Source organism: Myripristis murdjan, chromosome 10 (genome assembly GCF_902150065.1).
Source record: "Myripristis murdjan chromosome 10, fMyrMur1.1, whole genome shotgun sequence".
NCBI lineage: Eukaryota > Metazoa > Chordata > Actinopteri > Holocentriformes > Holocentridae > Myripristis > Myripristis murdjan.
Window position 1 is genome coordinate 25,768,796 of NC_043989.1, and position 14,123 is coordinate 25,782,918.

The 14,123-nt window shown below is 44.2% G+C and overlaps 1 protein-coding gene across 1 annotated transcript; it reads right to left on the reverse strand.

The window, feature by feature from the left end:
* Positions 1–344: 344 nt before the first annotated feature.
* On the reverse strand, positions 345–13,619 carry LOC115366634 (sodium/potassium/calcium exchanger 3-like). The gene is made up of 17 exons (XM_030062174.1): positions 13,499–13,619; positions 12,912–13,013; positions 11,120–11,196; positions 10,921–10,995; positions 10,673–10,757; positions 9,732–9,835; positions 9,409–9,483; positions 8,902–8,927; positions 8,688–8,741; positions 8,458–8,594; positions 7,676–7,845; positions 5,338–5,593; positions 3,829–3,995; positions 3,631–3,745; positions 3,145–3,257; positions 1,214–1,279; positions 345–1,123 (listed from the first exon to the last, which is right to left on the reverse strand). Exons 1-17 carry the CDS (start codon positions 13,605–13,607, stop codon positions 1,013–1,015), a joined length of 1,842 nt encoding a protein of 613 aa, XP_029918034.1. The 5' UTR covers positions 13,608–13,619; the 3' UTR covers positions 345–1,012.
* Between the last annotated feature and the right edge of the window lie 504 nt (positions 13,620–14,123).

Below are 14,123 nucleotides of genomic sequence, written 5' to 3' on the forward strand. Positions count from 1 at the left end.
TGGAGGTACAATCCAATACAACCCAAAACTAAAACATCCAAGACCATAACGATAGTGTGAAGACTGTCTGAGTGCAACTTATCTTCAGCAGCTGGGAGGAGACTCTTTCTGTTTGATGATCATGCATTTTTGAGCATGTATCACGCATACTGATTTTTTTTCTTCCTCAGTACATACACAAACATTTAGTGAACATACACATGAAGATAAAAACTGAACTCAGTGTAAGCAGGAATCATATTAAAGCACCAAACACTCTCACAGAACAGGGTATTTTATTTCACTCATACACACTGAAATTTCTCTCCAAAGGGCGAGTTTTCCTAAAAGCCCTTCTTTCTTCCACTGTGAGCCAGCACAAAAAACATGATCGCTGTCTTAAGACACTTTTAGGAAAGAGGGGGCCGATATTATTTACAAGCCAAGACAACAGTGGCTTAGTGCAATCGTCTGGAGCGCCAGCCATGCTTTATCGTACACGACAACACACACACAGGCGTGAGGAGAACTCTACAATAAAACTATACATGAAATAACCGCACCGACTGAGAAGCGACTACATACTGAATAAATCTACATTTATGAACATCTGGTCATTGAGGTTACTTGTGGCAGTCATAAAGCGCAATGTTCTCTCAAAATAACACCTCGCAGGTACAAGGAAGAAGTGTAGGTGCAGTACAAATTCAGCACTTTATCAATTTGTTTTTTGTGACAGTGCATTTTCAAAATGTGGGCTAGACAGTGCTTTGTATAAAAGTATGTAAAATACTCAGTTATCAAAGGTAAACCATGTAACTTCCAGGCAGCCAATGTCATTCATACAGTGGTCACGCTATTTGTAAACCAATCACAAATTCATCTGTCCATACACTTGATCAATAATGGCAGCAGTGGATGTAGGAAACGAACACTCGAGCAAGTCCATGTGTTTGACCGTCTGATTTGTCTGTGTGCACCTGTGTGTATGACTCTGTATGCGTGTGTGTGTGTGTGTGATGGAGTGTATCCTCTACAGCCTCTCGAAGCCGATGGAGCAGAGGAGGAAGATGGCGTACAGCAGCATGAGACAGAGTCCCAGCTTGCGGTCCAGCCTCCAGCGGTTCAGATGGACACTCAGGACCTGAGGAGGGCAGAGTGAGGGCATGTAAGCACCGCAGAGGGGCAGCAGCTGTCAGTCAAGGTGGAGAGTGCAGGGGGTGTGTGTACTCACGGTAAGTGTGACCGAGGCCAGCAGCAGGATCACCGAGTACACCAGGCCTTTGCTGTTGATGTACACCTGAAACCAACAGGACGCACGGCTTTCAGAAACTGAATTCACTGGAGCGAAAAATCCACCCTTACTTACTCTGGATCTGTTAGATATGACCACTTTAACATCCTTAGTGTGTTCCTGTGGCTTATGTGGTGCAATTTACCTTTAAGTTGTAACCAGTGGTGCAACGAGTGTTAGAAATATGCTGATATTTTCCTTAACCAGCTTACCATTCCTCCCCTCTCTTTAGAGCCATTTGGGAAGGCGGAGGGAGACTTCAAAGTAAATAAATGGACAAACGTAGATGCCAAATAGAAGTGCTATACATCATCTCTTGAAATGCAGCTCAGGGCTGTGTCTCAACTTATTATAGTCATAAATCTGTGATAAACATTGTGTTTCGGTTGGGCGCCGATTCAATTGTTGAAAGTCCAGAGTGTATAAGTGTTCGAACGTCATGATGGAAGCGTATGATATCCATTCCCATGCTCACTTATGTCTCAGAAGCTGTTGCTGCAATTTTTGGGTTGATACAATTTGTTCCACAGATTTGGTGTAAAATCCATTTTGACCACTCAAGAAATAATAAAAATGGTCAAAAATCCCTCCAAAATACCACATTAGGACACCAAGACCTTGAGGAACATGACAGAAAAATTCATGCTTTGAGTCGGTCTCAAAAACGTTTGACATTTGGAGATTTCGGTATGAGTTTCCGCTGAAAGGATAATGAACATGCTATTCTGCAAATGTCTCAGAAACGTTCAGAATCAGAATCAGAAATGCTTTTATTGATAACCGAGGGGATCAATTGTCAGTATATCTAGAAAACCAGACATCCTCTGAATGCCCTCGTTCTCTAGTTTGTAAAGTTTCATGAGGCTGTGATTCTCCTAGAGGTCACTATAGGTCATTTTACACAGTGACATTTCAAAAAATGGTCTGACTACATTGAAATGGCTGCTATGGGGGTTTTACATCGTCACACATGAATCAGTTGTGGCTCATTGAATCCACAAGAGTCTCAGCTTTCCAGTCAAACCCAATTGATGCAACTCCAAGACTGTTTAAGCCCCAGTCTGCACAAACACACTATTTTACAACAGGCCACGAGAACACATTTGTATTTTTTTTGCCTGTACTTTGCCGTAAAAGCAAAATTTCTAACTAACAAGTACTTAAAAAAGTACGCAAAACCTCTGGTTGTATCCACTTTCCCTCGACCTTCTCAACACCTGATGTTTACTGTTGATTTCAGATAACTCAATGATTTACCAACGGGAAGATTTCCACTAGCAAATCTGTTCCGCCCACAGGAAGCGACAGCAAAGTGTGAAATCCATTTTACTCTCGTCCCTCAGGTGTCCTTTGGCATAATTCATTGCAGACTGGCCGAGCTGGCCAACATGGGCGTGATGTGTGCAGTTTAACTTTTGGCTGGTAGTCGCCTAAACCCAGAGAGAGAATCTCGGAGGAGACACACAGTCGGTATATGACCGTAGAGTTAAAATAGTTTTTTTCTGTATAATAATCTCATTCAATGTGGATTTCTTGACTAAAAGGTGGATAAGAGGTCAATGCAGTACCACAGGACTGCATTTCTGTTTCTCTTCCTAGGAATTCAAGAAACAAATGACCCATATAAGGAGGCTGACACTCTTTCTTCTCAGGTCCCACCTCAGACCTGATAAATTTTACATTTCCTCTGCACTTTACCTGTGCAGCCTGACCGTGTCCTTCCAGCAGAAAGAGATTTTATCATGTCTTTATTTTTCTCTACTTGAAGGTTTTCCACTGGGAAATAACTGGAGTCACAGAGTTTGAAAATTGCTTATGGGTCAGAAAGACGAGTGTATGGGATGTGATGTAAGGCGAGTGGCTGATGTTACCACTGATCCATAGTTGACTATGAGTGTCCTCAGCGCCCAAGGGAAACCCAGGCCCAGCAGCACATCAAAGATATTACTGCCGATGGAGTTGGACACAGCCATGTCCCCCATGCCTGCAACACACACACACACACACACACACAAATCTCACGTGAAAACACATACCATAAAAAGACCATAACAATGACAATGCATGTAGTGAGGGAGGGATAATACTGTGAGTTTTATTTTCCTTGACATTTCAGAAACTGAAAGTGTAATTTACATTGAGATGTACTGAAGGGGCTTCACAGCAAGGAAAGTCAAATTAGAGCGATTTTGAAAGTAATTCATAACGTCTATTCAAAATGAAACATTTTCTCCAGAAAAGCGATACAGCCCCACAGAACTAAACTTGTGGCACAAAAAATGCACAATAGCAAAGGTGTGAATGTTTAACGTGGCAACTGCACGTATACCCACAAACACACACACACACACACACACCTTGGCGGGCGACAATGAGGCTGGCCATGCAGTCGGGAACGCTGGTCCCGGCTGCCAGGAAGGTGATTCCCATGATGACTTCTGGGATTCCAAGTGTGTAGCTGATGATGGTCACCTAGACAGAGGCACAGAGGAGTGAGATTGTCTGCATGTGTCAGTGTGTGTGTGTGTGTGTGTGTGTGTGTGTGTGTTTCGTACCATCCAGACCATGAGGTAGGAGAAGAGGGCGATCCACAGAGTGGAGGACAGGAAGGTGAGCAGGTACCAGCGCTGCCACTGTGGCAGGTTACAGTCGGGGATGGTGCAGTGGAGCAGAATGCTCACGGGCCAGGACATCAGCCACTTCAGACGGTCGCACCAAGAATCTGAGGAAAAGACACACACACACACACACACACACACACACACAAAAGGCACATGCACACAAATTACCCAACTGCCCTGCAGGGATCATTAAAGTTTCATCTAAACTTCTAAATTATCCATGTGGTAAAGCCTGTGTGTGTTAGTAGGTCTGTGTGAGTGTGTGAGTGTGTGCATACTGGAATTAATATTATCCTTTTTAATTAGCTCCATTGGTGGTGTGTACATCTGTCATGCAGACAAGGCTCCCATGGAAAAACAGGAAACAATACTGTTTGCGAGCATCAATGAGTCCAATTTTGGACTCAATGATACAAGCAACTGGACTTTGAGTTACACTTAGTCTTTTCAGCTGATATATGCTAATTTGAATATCCATATATTTGCTACAGCCAACCCTTCTCAGCCAAAGGAGGAGGCTCTACTGCATGTAGGAAGGAATGTGCTCAGAAGCAGCCGTCAGATGCTGTGGCTGTGGATTTACTCTGCTCCCCATGGCGTGAAAAAATAGCTTTGATTTGTCACTTTTTTGGTTTTGAGAGAGAAAGTTGCCAGGGGAGGCTCTAAGAAAGTGGCTAAATCCTGGGATAAAGTTACCAAAATGTCAACAGAGGTCAAGTAAACATTAATCTGAAGCAAGGCTCATCTGTAGTCGTAAATAGTTTCATTGGTTGAGTTAAAGCCTAACCTTCCAGCCATTTACTAAGCCCCGAAAAATCATCTCTGATCATCAATATTGTGTATTTTTTCCATGAAAAAACACCCTTTAGTGCCTTAAAATGGCTTAAATGTAACTGTAAACCCTGCCCTCATTAAATGCATAAATCTATAAATATGCAAATAGACCCCGCCCACCCCCCTGCCCGCTGGCACACCAGCTCGTAACCAGAGCTCTGTTCTCAGAACAAGGACGTCCTGCCGCAGTCATGAAAATGTGCTATGTTTGAAAATCTAATCATGATTTTTTTTTCAGTAAATCTCTTAGTTTCACTGATTATATTCATGTGAAGCAGCCGTTTCCAGTTGGCCTGGTTGATCTTTTGAAAATAAAAGCCTGATGTGGGAAATCACTGACAGCCACCAGTGGAGCTGTTAATAACAGGCAAGGCAGCACCCTGTCAGCTGACGGGCTTCAGCTGTGGGATTTTTGATGTAGCAATTCAAGCCGGCCTGGGCGACGTCAGTATAGTCAAGGTCAGACATTTTAGGGGATAAAAACTTTTTTTTTTTTTTTTTTTGCCAATTTGCCAATTCCTGCCTCCAGAGCAGCCACACCTTCAAGAAATGTTTCTCTGAGTGAATCTCGTGCCTTGGGGTGTTTTTCTGCTCATCTCTGCAGCTTACCTGGCAAAACAAAGGGTTTGAAAGGGACCCTCTCCTCGTCCTCCTCCTCTTGATCCTCCTCCTCCTCCTCCTCTTTAGGCTGTGCTCCCCCGACTGTCTCCCCCATCTCTTTCTCCCGCTCTCCCTCCAGCGGCGGCCTGTCTCCCTCTGCCGTCGCCCCGTTCTCTCTGCCCCACGGCCCGCTGGTGCCCGCCCCCTCCTCGCCAGTACCTCCGCCCTCATCCAGTCCTCCTCGAGCCCGGATCAGCCTCTGCCTCTGCGGGAGGGAGGGATGGGAGTGCAGTCAGAGGACAGAAAGAAGGAACGAAATAAAGAAAGCAGGGAGATGACTCGAGAGGAAGACTCTGGTTAGCTTCATCTTTGACATTTGTGGAGCTAAGAATGTGAGCTCGGGGTGAAGGAGTGATCTGACAGCCTGGCTCGTCTTCAAATACACCTGAAGGCTCGGCATGGCACATGACAGAGCACGGGACAGAGCACGGGACAGAGCACGGGACAGCAGGGCAGTGGTGCCTTCGTTTGGCACCAGCATGCAAACATACAAGAAGCTGAGTGAAGAAGCAGATTTGAGGACAGGACGGTGGTGTGCTTTCACGTCCAAAGTAAAATCATGCATTATGCCAAACAGTGGTGTGTTGGTGTTTGTGTTTGTGTGAGCATGTACATTAGGGACGCACTGACTGGATTTTTCATGGCTGATTCCGATTCAGCCCAGCGCCAGAACCACCTTGTTTGGTGGTTTTTGTCCTGTTTAAAAACTGTTTCACAATGTTTGACATGTGAAACTGTTAAAACACTGTTGGAACTGTTCAACATTGTTCAAATAAAAACAATCAACTTTACAGTCAGACAGACCTGCTCGTCCCAGTCTGAACTGTACGGGCTAAAAATTGTCCCGTCTGATCTCGGGCCAATCGATCGGTGCACCCCTAATGCAGGCCATGTGTGTATCCTCTCTGATTGTTGCTGCCTCTTTGACACGAGCAATTATGCCACTTCTCTGTGCAGAACGGCAATACAAACACGGTGTCTTTGTTTACCTGCCTGCCCTGCCAACACGGGGCTTTGTGCAGCATTTCAATATCAATAAGTAATTACCACATTAATACAGAGACATAATGCTATACAGAAATGGAGCCATTGCTGAGAAAAGTTGGCAGCCTGGATCAGGTGAAGGGACAGACAGCAACGTCCTCAAAGGGGTTGATGGGAAATGTCGTCTTAATTCTGACAAACACTACATAATACCACAGGTGTCAACTCCAGGCCTCCAGTCACCTGGACCATATTTGTTTTCATTAATCATACTTAAGTATTGCAGTTAATTTGCCAATGATATATTGATATTTAAAGGACCATACCAGTGTTGTGGAATGTTTACCACAGTTACATTGCAACACAACAAGTTGCAAATCATGCAGGCGGACTAAAGATTTCACAACTTCTTATCAAAATGCCTAGATTTTCAAGTTTTACCTACCAAGTTTTACCGAACTGGACATTGGCTGTGTAAAGCAAAAGTTTCCTGTCTACTCCGCCCAATTTCAAGTCATCAAAACACAACAGTGCTGCTGCGTTCAGGAAAACTAATGTGGATGAGTTTATTATGGTGAAGAAAGTCTCTAAAGTAAAAGCTTGAATAAAAGGATAAAAAGTAGGAAAATTTATACTGCACTGCAAAAACACAAAATCTTACCAAGAGTATTTGTCTTATTTCAAGTCAAAAATGTCTTATTACTAGTCAAAATATCTCATTACACTTAAAATAAGACATGATCACCTCAGAAGTAACTTGTTTTTTAGACAATTGTCTCTTGTTTCAAGTGAAAATTTGCTTGTTTCATTGGCAAAATTTGCCAGTGGAAAAAGTGAAAATTCACTTGAAATAAGTGAAAATGAGCTAGAAACAAGCAACAAATTTTGCCAATGAAACAAGCAAATTTTCACTTGAAACAAGAGACAATTGTCTAAAAACAAGTTACTTCTGAGGTGATCATGTCTTATTTTAAGTGCAATGAGATATTTTGACTAGTAATAAGACATTTTTGACTTGAAATAAGAGAAATAATCTTGGTAAGATTTTGAGTTTTTGCAGTGTGGAGTTCTAAAATATGGATGCTTGCTTTGAGAGAAGATCAGCAGAAACATGAAGTACATACATTTTGAAGCCGTTACGTTAATGTGCAAAATCACTGGTACGGTCGTTTTAAAAATGCCACACATAGCCCTCGTCAATACCCACCGACCCGGCGGCAAACACCTTGGCGCGGTGCGGTTGTGTCGTGACAGAATAGCCTGACTGGCCTCAGATGTGCGGGTGGGCGCGCGTGCGGTGTACCTCGTTGATGACCATGCGTCCTGCCATGCGCAGGCGAGTGAAGGGGGGGAAATGCGGGGTGATGAGAAGGCGGAGGCTTGCCTCTGAGAACGAGAGCTGGTGGGGTTGCAGGCTCAGCAGCTCGTCCACCATCGCCACCCCCGAGTCCTGGCCGGCCACCACGCACAAGTCTGGGGAGGGAGGGAGGAGTGACGATGGAGCAGGAGAGAGGTGGGGAGGAATGGAGGAGCAGACAGACAGATGGAGGAAGAGAGGGTTGGAAATATGGGGGTTAAGGATTGTACAGAGAGATGTAAATATTGATGGTCGATGGATGAATAGTTGTCAAAGGAGAGGGTGATGAGGAGTTGTCAGTAGAAGAGAGAAAGTAGAAATATAAAAACAAAAATATTGTTAAAGGAAACACAAAAAAGAGGAACAGAGAATGACAGTGAAAGAAGTGAACAAACCCACTTGTCCATCAAGGTGGACTAGTTCTATTTCAGCCTGATGGAAACCCACAGAGGAATAGAAACGGGCTCATCTGGCAGTCTAAACTGTGTCACTAGGACTCACTAACATGCCTCCGAAACTGAGAAGACTTTTAGATGTGCACACACACAAACACATTTCATTACATTTGTTTGTAATGTATCACAAGAACATTTGTAATCATTAGTTTCCAAGCTGTGCTAGGAGGAAAGCAGCATTGGATGATTTCTGTCGTTCTTTCTACTACCATCTCTCTCTCTCTCTCTCTCTCTCTCACACACACACACACACACGCACACGCACAAACACACCTGGCTTCAGCGGCACCATGTCTGTATCACAGTCTCCAACATGTCCGACGGCAGTGGTCCGGCGCAGGCTGCTCAGGCACGGCTGACCTCCTCTGCTGCAGTGTCTCTCCACCCAGCTGCACAGAGACCTGTTAAACCTATACACACACACACACACACACATCAGCCATTCAGACCTTGCTTGGAAGGACTGGTTGAATTTTTGGAAGTAGAGAGAGCAAGGAACTCACTTCATGATGAGGATGTAGATTCCATACATAGAGATCAGGATGATGGTCTCCCACCTGAAACACACACACACACACACACACACACACACACACACACTCGCAAATATCAAAACATCACATGCGTTACACTGAAAATCAGCTGCATCTTTCAAGCTCGTCTAGTAGCCAAGCAACAGGGGAGGCTGGCTCATTAAAAAGTTTTCATCAGTCTCACCATATGACTTGCTCATCAAAGATCACCTGAAAATCAAACCAAAATAAGCTGTGATTACGCAATGTTCCAAATGATCAAAGGAGCATCAAGTCACACTGAAATGTTTCAACTATTTTTATTTATTTATACATTTAATCAAGCATGCAGTTTGCTGTTTGCAGCTCTAAATCAAACCATGCCTCCACTTGTTCAAGGTAATTACTGCTGATGATAACCTCAATTATATTTGCTTTAGTCTTCCTGTTGTGACTGGTAGGCAGCAGATGCACTTTCAGAAAAAATAAATAATATTTTGCTGCATATTAAAGATTTGCAGGCATGGAGGTTTACAGTTAAATCTGCATCATTTCAAGGGGGAAAGCTGGAGGTTAAGGGCCTGCCGGTGGTCGAGGGCCACAAGGAAAGATCACCTCATCCTAAAAGAGGCACTAGACCTCTGAGTGTGTGTTAAACACTGAGAGGAACCCAGACTGAGTGATGCTTAAGTGTGACAGGAGGGTTTCTCACCAGGATAAGCACCACTATGGACAGGATGTAGAAGACAGAATCACGGAACAGAGGCCACCAGCTCAGAGAGATGGGCTAGGAGAGTGGACACACACACACACACACACACACAAAACAAAGCAAAAAGTATTAACATGTAATTCCACGGTCAAGACACTAAAAGCGCACTCCATTATTTGAGTTATTTTATAGCAACAGGAACCAATTAAAAACAGGTTTGGGTCTATCTGAGTTGATGTCTGGTGTGTTTTCTTTTTAGATTTGGCATCATGCAGCTCAGGAGAGTGAGGTTGGACCCGGTGGTCTCCTGTCAGTGTGTGTACCTGTCCAGAGAAGATGCCACAAATGCCGATGATGACCAGGATGTTAAAAACAGCTGATCCCACTATAGTTCCCACGCCCAGGTCTCCCTTTGTGATGAACACGCCTACAAAGACAGACAGAGAAAGCCAAAGTGAGAGAATGCCATGAATCATCAGTAAAAATTGTTTATGTCAAGCTTGCACAATGGAAAAAATCAAGACTTTCTACAGCCCTCTTTTTTTTTTTTAAACTTCCATCTGAAATATTTTGACATTTTTTTCACATCAGACCACATTTGTTTGTGGCTGGGATTGTTAGATGTAACCTGTGACAACATCTGGCCTGCAGGGCTGATTTGATGGTCTGGGCAAACTATCAAGTCATAAAATGTATTCACCTATTTTTTTCTTTCATACTTTGCCTGTATTTCCAACTGCTTTATTACTTCTGGTGTATGTCACTGGTGAAAATTTTCTTTTTTCTTTTTTTTTTGCAAGCACAGAAGACATGGGACTGACGATATGAGAATATGTTATACAGGGAAAATTACACAGTAGCCTATCCTATTTCCAGATCCCAATACAATATCACCAGTACACTGCCAGCATGAGCACACAGTACACTGATATATATTTTTTTTAAAGGATCGCAAAGTCATTTTGAGTGGTTATTTTGGCTCACTGGTTAACGTTAGGGTTAGGGTTAGAGTTAGGCATGAGTTGGTTATGGCTAACATTAGAGAGAGAATGTACACACACATACAGTCCATTCAATGGAAAAAAAAACCCTACAAGCTATTGGGCTGGTACTGATGACATCAAGCTCTCATCAACTGCACCATCTTCTACCTGGAAACACTTGACTTTCCTCTCTAACAATCAGGTAAAGTTCAATATGATTGCGGGTGATTGGAGATTGACCAATCAGGTTGTGTAGGCAGTTGGATGAAAATCACACTGACCAATCAGGGAGGTGAAAAGTTCGGGCGCGGAGCTCCCAGCTGCCATGAAGGTTGCCCCGGCAACATCCTCGCTGAGTTGAAGGTTCTGGAGGAGACGAGATCAGAGAGCGAGAGCTAAAACTTTAAAGGCTGAGGCTGGGAGAGTCAGTGGTATTATACCAACATCCTCAAAAAACACACTGTGAAGACTCCTAAGAAACAACGCTAAAAATCATTTGTAACAAATAAAAAATTTGAAAAGGTCATACCTCTGATATCTTTTCCAGTGATGGCACAAAATAAACGTCACACACTATGGCCAGGGCGTGAAACATGTACACAGCCTAGGAAGCACCAAAGACACCTTATTGGCTGGATGTGTGCACTGTGTGTTTGTACTGGCTGTATCAAAATGAGCTTTCTTTCACTGCAAATTCTGGCCGTCCTGCAGGCGCAGCCATTACTCACACAGAGAACATGAAGGAGTACCGCTCCCTGTCTCCTCTGCTTCAGAGTGAAGATGTCCTCGGGAAACTCATGGATAGCTGAGAGAGACGGAGAGAGCGAGAGAGACAGAGAGAGAGAGAGAGAGAGACCCACTTCATGATGAGGTGGTCAATGAAGTGTGTGTGTGTGTGTGTGTGTGTGTGTGTGTGTAGGAGAAAGAGAGAGAGTGTGTGTATGATTGTGTTGGATGTGTGTCCTCCTGTATCCCCTAGCAACAAGGGCCCTTGGCGGCTTGAGGTTAAAGTGGTGCCGCAGTCATGTGACCCAAACCGGTTGCATTATAATTGCGCTTTTTGTGTCCATCTCCTTCTCCTAAATCGCTCCTCTCATTACTTTTCACTATTCCTTGCGGTATCTATGCCCTGCCATTTAAGTTCTAACATTGTTTTCTCCTACTTTCCAGAAGCTATTGATTCAGTCTAAAAAAAACAAAAACAAAACCTTTTAGAGACATTTAACTTGGCTGAATTAGGCCCATCCATCACCATCAGCCTCTTTCAAACAGCAAGGATGTGTTTTCGTCTTGCGCCGCTTCACAGTGCGAGTTCAAACCAACGCCACGGCACACTGCGTCTCTGTCGCTCAACTTTTCTCTCTCACTTATGTGGTTTTGTCATGATTGAGCATTTATAAATCTGCCACTAAGGATGATGGGTCATTAGAGCCCAAACATCAGTGTAGGAAGATAAAGTAGGGTGGAGGAGTGACACCATCTCCCAGTGCATTATTATTATTACTTACAAGGAACAGATGATAACACTCTATTAGATGATGCTCTTGAAAATTTGGTTCTGGAAAGGGTATTTCAATATCTGAAAGGACTTAACTTTCCACAGATAAGTATGTTATTCTCTTTTTATTACCCTGCAGTATTGTTTGAGCAAGCCTTCTTTTTTTCCATCTCACCTGCCTTTCTTTCCTCATGCAATATCAACAATATCAAACACAATCAAACACAACTTTTGCCCATCACTGTGCTCCCTGCACAAGTATTATGAATTGCAGTGATTATGGTAGCCGGCTGCAGCCCTGAAGTTGAGATTGGAGCAATTTACGCCACGAGTCCCACACACTGATGCACACACACACACACACAGACGAGCTCTCTCAGTCTCTGTGTCTTTCCAGGCAGAAGTGCAGCCAAATACATGTGAGTGATGACAGATCCGCTGATGAGGAGGTACTAATCGGCGGGTCATTACAGCAGGGCAGGCACTTTGAACAGCTCCAGATGCGCACGGCACCCAACCAGAAATTCAGCATTCAGTTTCCTAGCAACCGAGTCCTCAAAGGCTTAACTGTGTTTAAGCATCTATGTGCAGAGTTTGAAGAAATGAAGACAGGCAGAGCCAGGTTGACTGGAGGGGAAGATCGATGCACGGATGAGAGGGAGAGGGGGGGGTTTAAATGAATTTAAAAAGACAAGCTCACACACCCCTTCACTGCCCCTGTTTCTCTCTCTCTCTCTCTCTCTCTCTCTCTCACGCACACACACACATACACATACACACATCCTGGTGTTGCCATACTTGTAAGGATTTTCCAGGCGCTACATGCAACCTGCAGCACTGCGTGACTAGACTACCCCAAATTAACCTAAACCTAGTGTTAATGGTAATAACAATCTTCAGTCCAACTCAAGGCTCTCATAAATATCTTTTTTTTTTTTCTTTCTTGTTCTTAGAACTAAAATGACATTTGTCTGTCTTCTTTCTCACACACACATGCATGAACATGGGGCAACATGTCCCACCAGATCTAGGGGTGCTGGAGGTCTGGTTGTCCTCTCTTCTCTCCTGGCTTAGCTCTCTCTTAGACCAGACAAAGACTCCGTCCACAGTGGGTCTATGGGAGCCTAAAAGGAGGACAGGCATATCAATACACAGGTTCCTTATCATATGGAAATATATTGTTTATCTTATGGAAATGTATCACAGAGTTCAATGATACACTGTCACCATTTTGCATACTTGCTGCACGCAAAGGCTTCATCTTGGACTACAGTGGGTAATCCACATTGTCTGGGTCTTTGCTCTAATGCAAATATCACATTTCCATATTCCCATCGTGATTTACATGGCGTGTCAGAGGAACTCCGTGATGAGTTCATTATGACCATGCTTCATGGTAATTGTTTAATTTCCTGTGGCATTACCAACATAATCATTTAGTGTATGTATTATAGGTTATTATGATTTATTTATCACTACAGTGTTATATGCTTGTTATGATTTGTGTGTGTGTGTGTGTGTGTGTGTGTGTGTGTGTGTGTGTGTGAATGGGCAATCGATGAGCATGAATCAGAAAATAATCCGCTTTCTCTAAATTTTGGGGAGGCACCTGTGATTTCAGGGTAGTGGAGGATCCAGGCGGCTGCTAGCAGACCGACTCCGCAGACGCAGAACCGCGGGAGGAGCTGCGTCCTCCTCGGCTTCCTCGGCGCCTTCATCCCGCCACCGGCCACCGCTCTCCGGCTCTCCGCTCAGAACATGTCGCCGCTGGTCCTCACACCGGTCCGGTCTCTTTGTTTCAGCCTAGACTGGGTTAAGATCTTTAAGATGTTTTTTTTTTTTTTTTTTTTTTTTTTTTTCTCTTTATAGGGTTTTAAGATATTGTGACGGGGGGCTCCATGCACGCACAGGAGACCGGCTGTCGTGGGTTATCATCCCAGCATCATCCCAGCATCTAGTCCATCAGCACCAGCGCAGCATCCTTGTCCAGAGCGCCCCACTCGGTAGTCAGTTCCTGCCGACACGCAAACACAAATGAACCACCGACCAGCCAGTGGACGCACCAGCAAAGAAAAATAATCCTTGAGTCAGAGCGCTGTCGCTCCTCTTCTGCCCTAAATCTGAATCCCGCTGCTGCTGATCCTCCGTGCGGGTGTGAGGAGTGAGGAGGGAGGGAGGGGTGTTTTCCTGGTGTCACTGACGAGACCACCAGGGAGCGCTTTACTTGGGTGGGG

What these genes read in the sequence shown, in the direction of transcription:
- LOC115366634 (XM_030062174.1), bottom strand. Translation starts at nt 13,607, where the DNA reads ATGAAGGCGCCGAGGAAGCCGAGGAGGACGCAGCTCCTCCCGCGGTTC. An exon ending in GACGCATGGTCATCAACGAG is followed by an intron (nt 5,594 to 7,675) that starts GTACACCGCACG and finishes TCCCTCCCGCAG; the next exon opens with AGGCAGAGGCTGATCCGGGC. An exon ending in TAGTCAACTATGGATCAGTG is followed by an intron (nt 1,280 to 3,144) that starts GTAACATCAGCC and finishes TGTTGGTTTCAG; the next exon opens with GTGTACATCAACAGCAAAGG.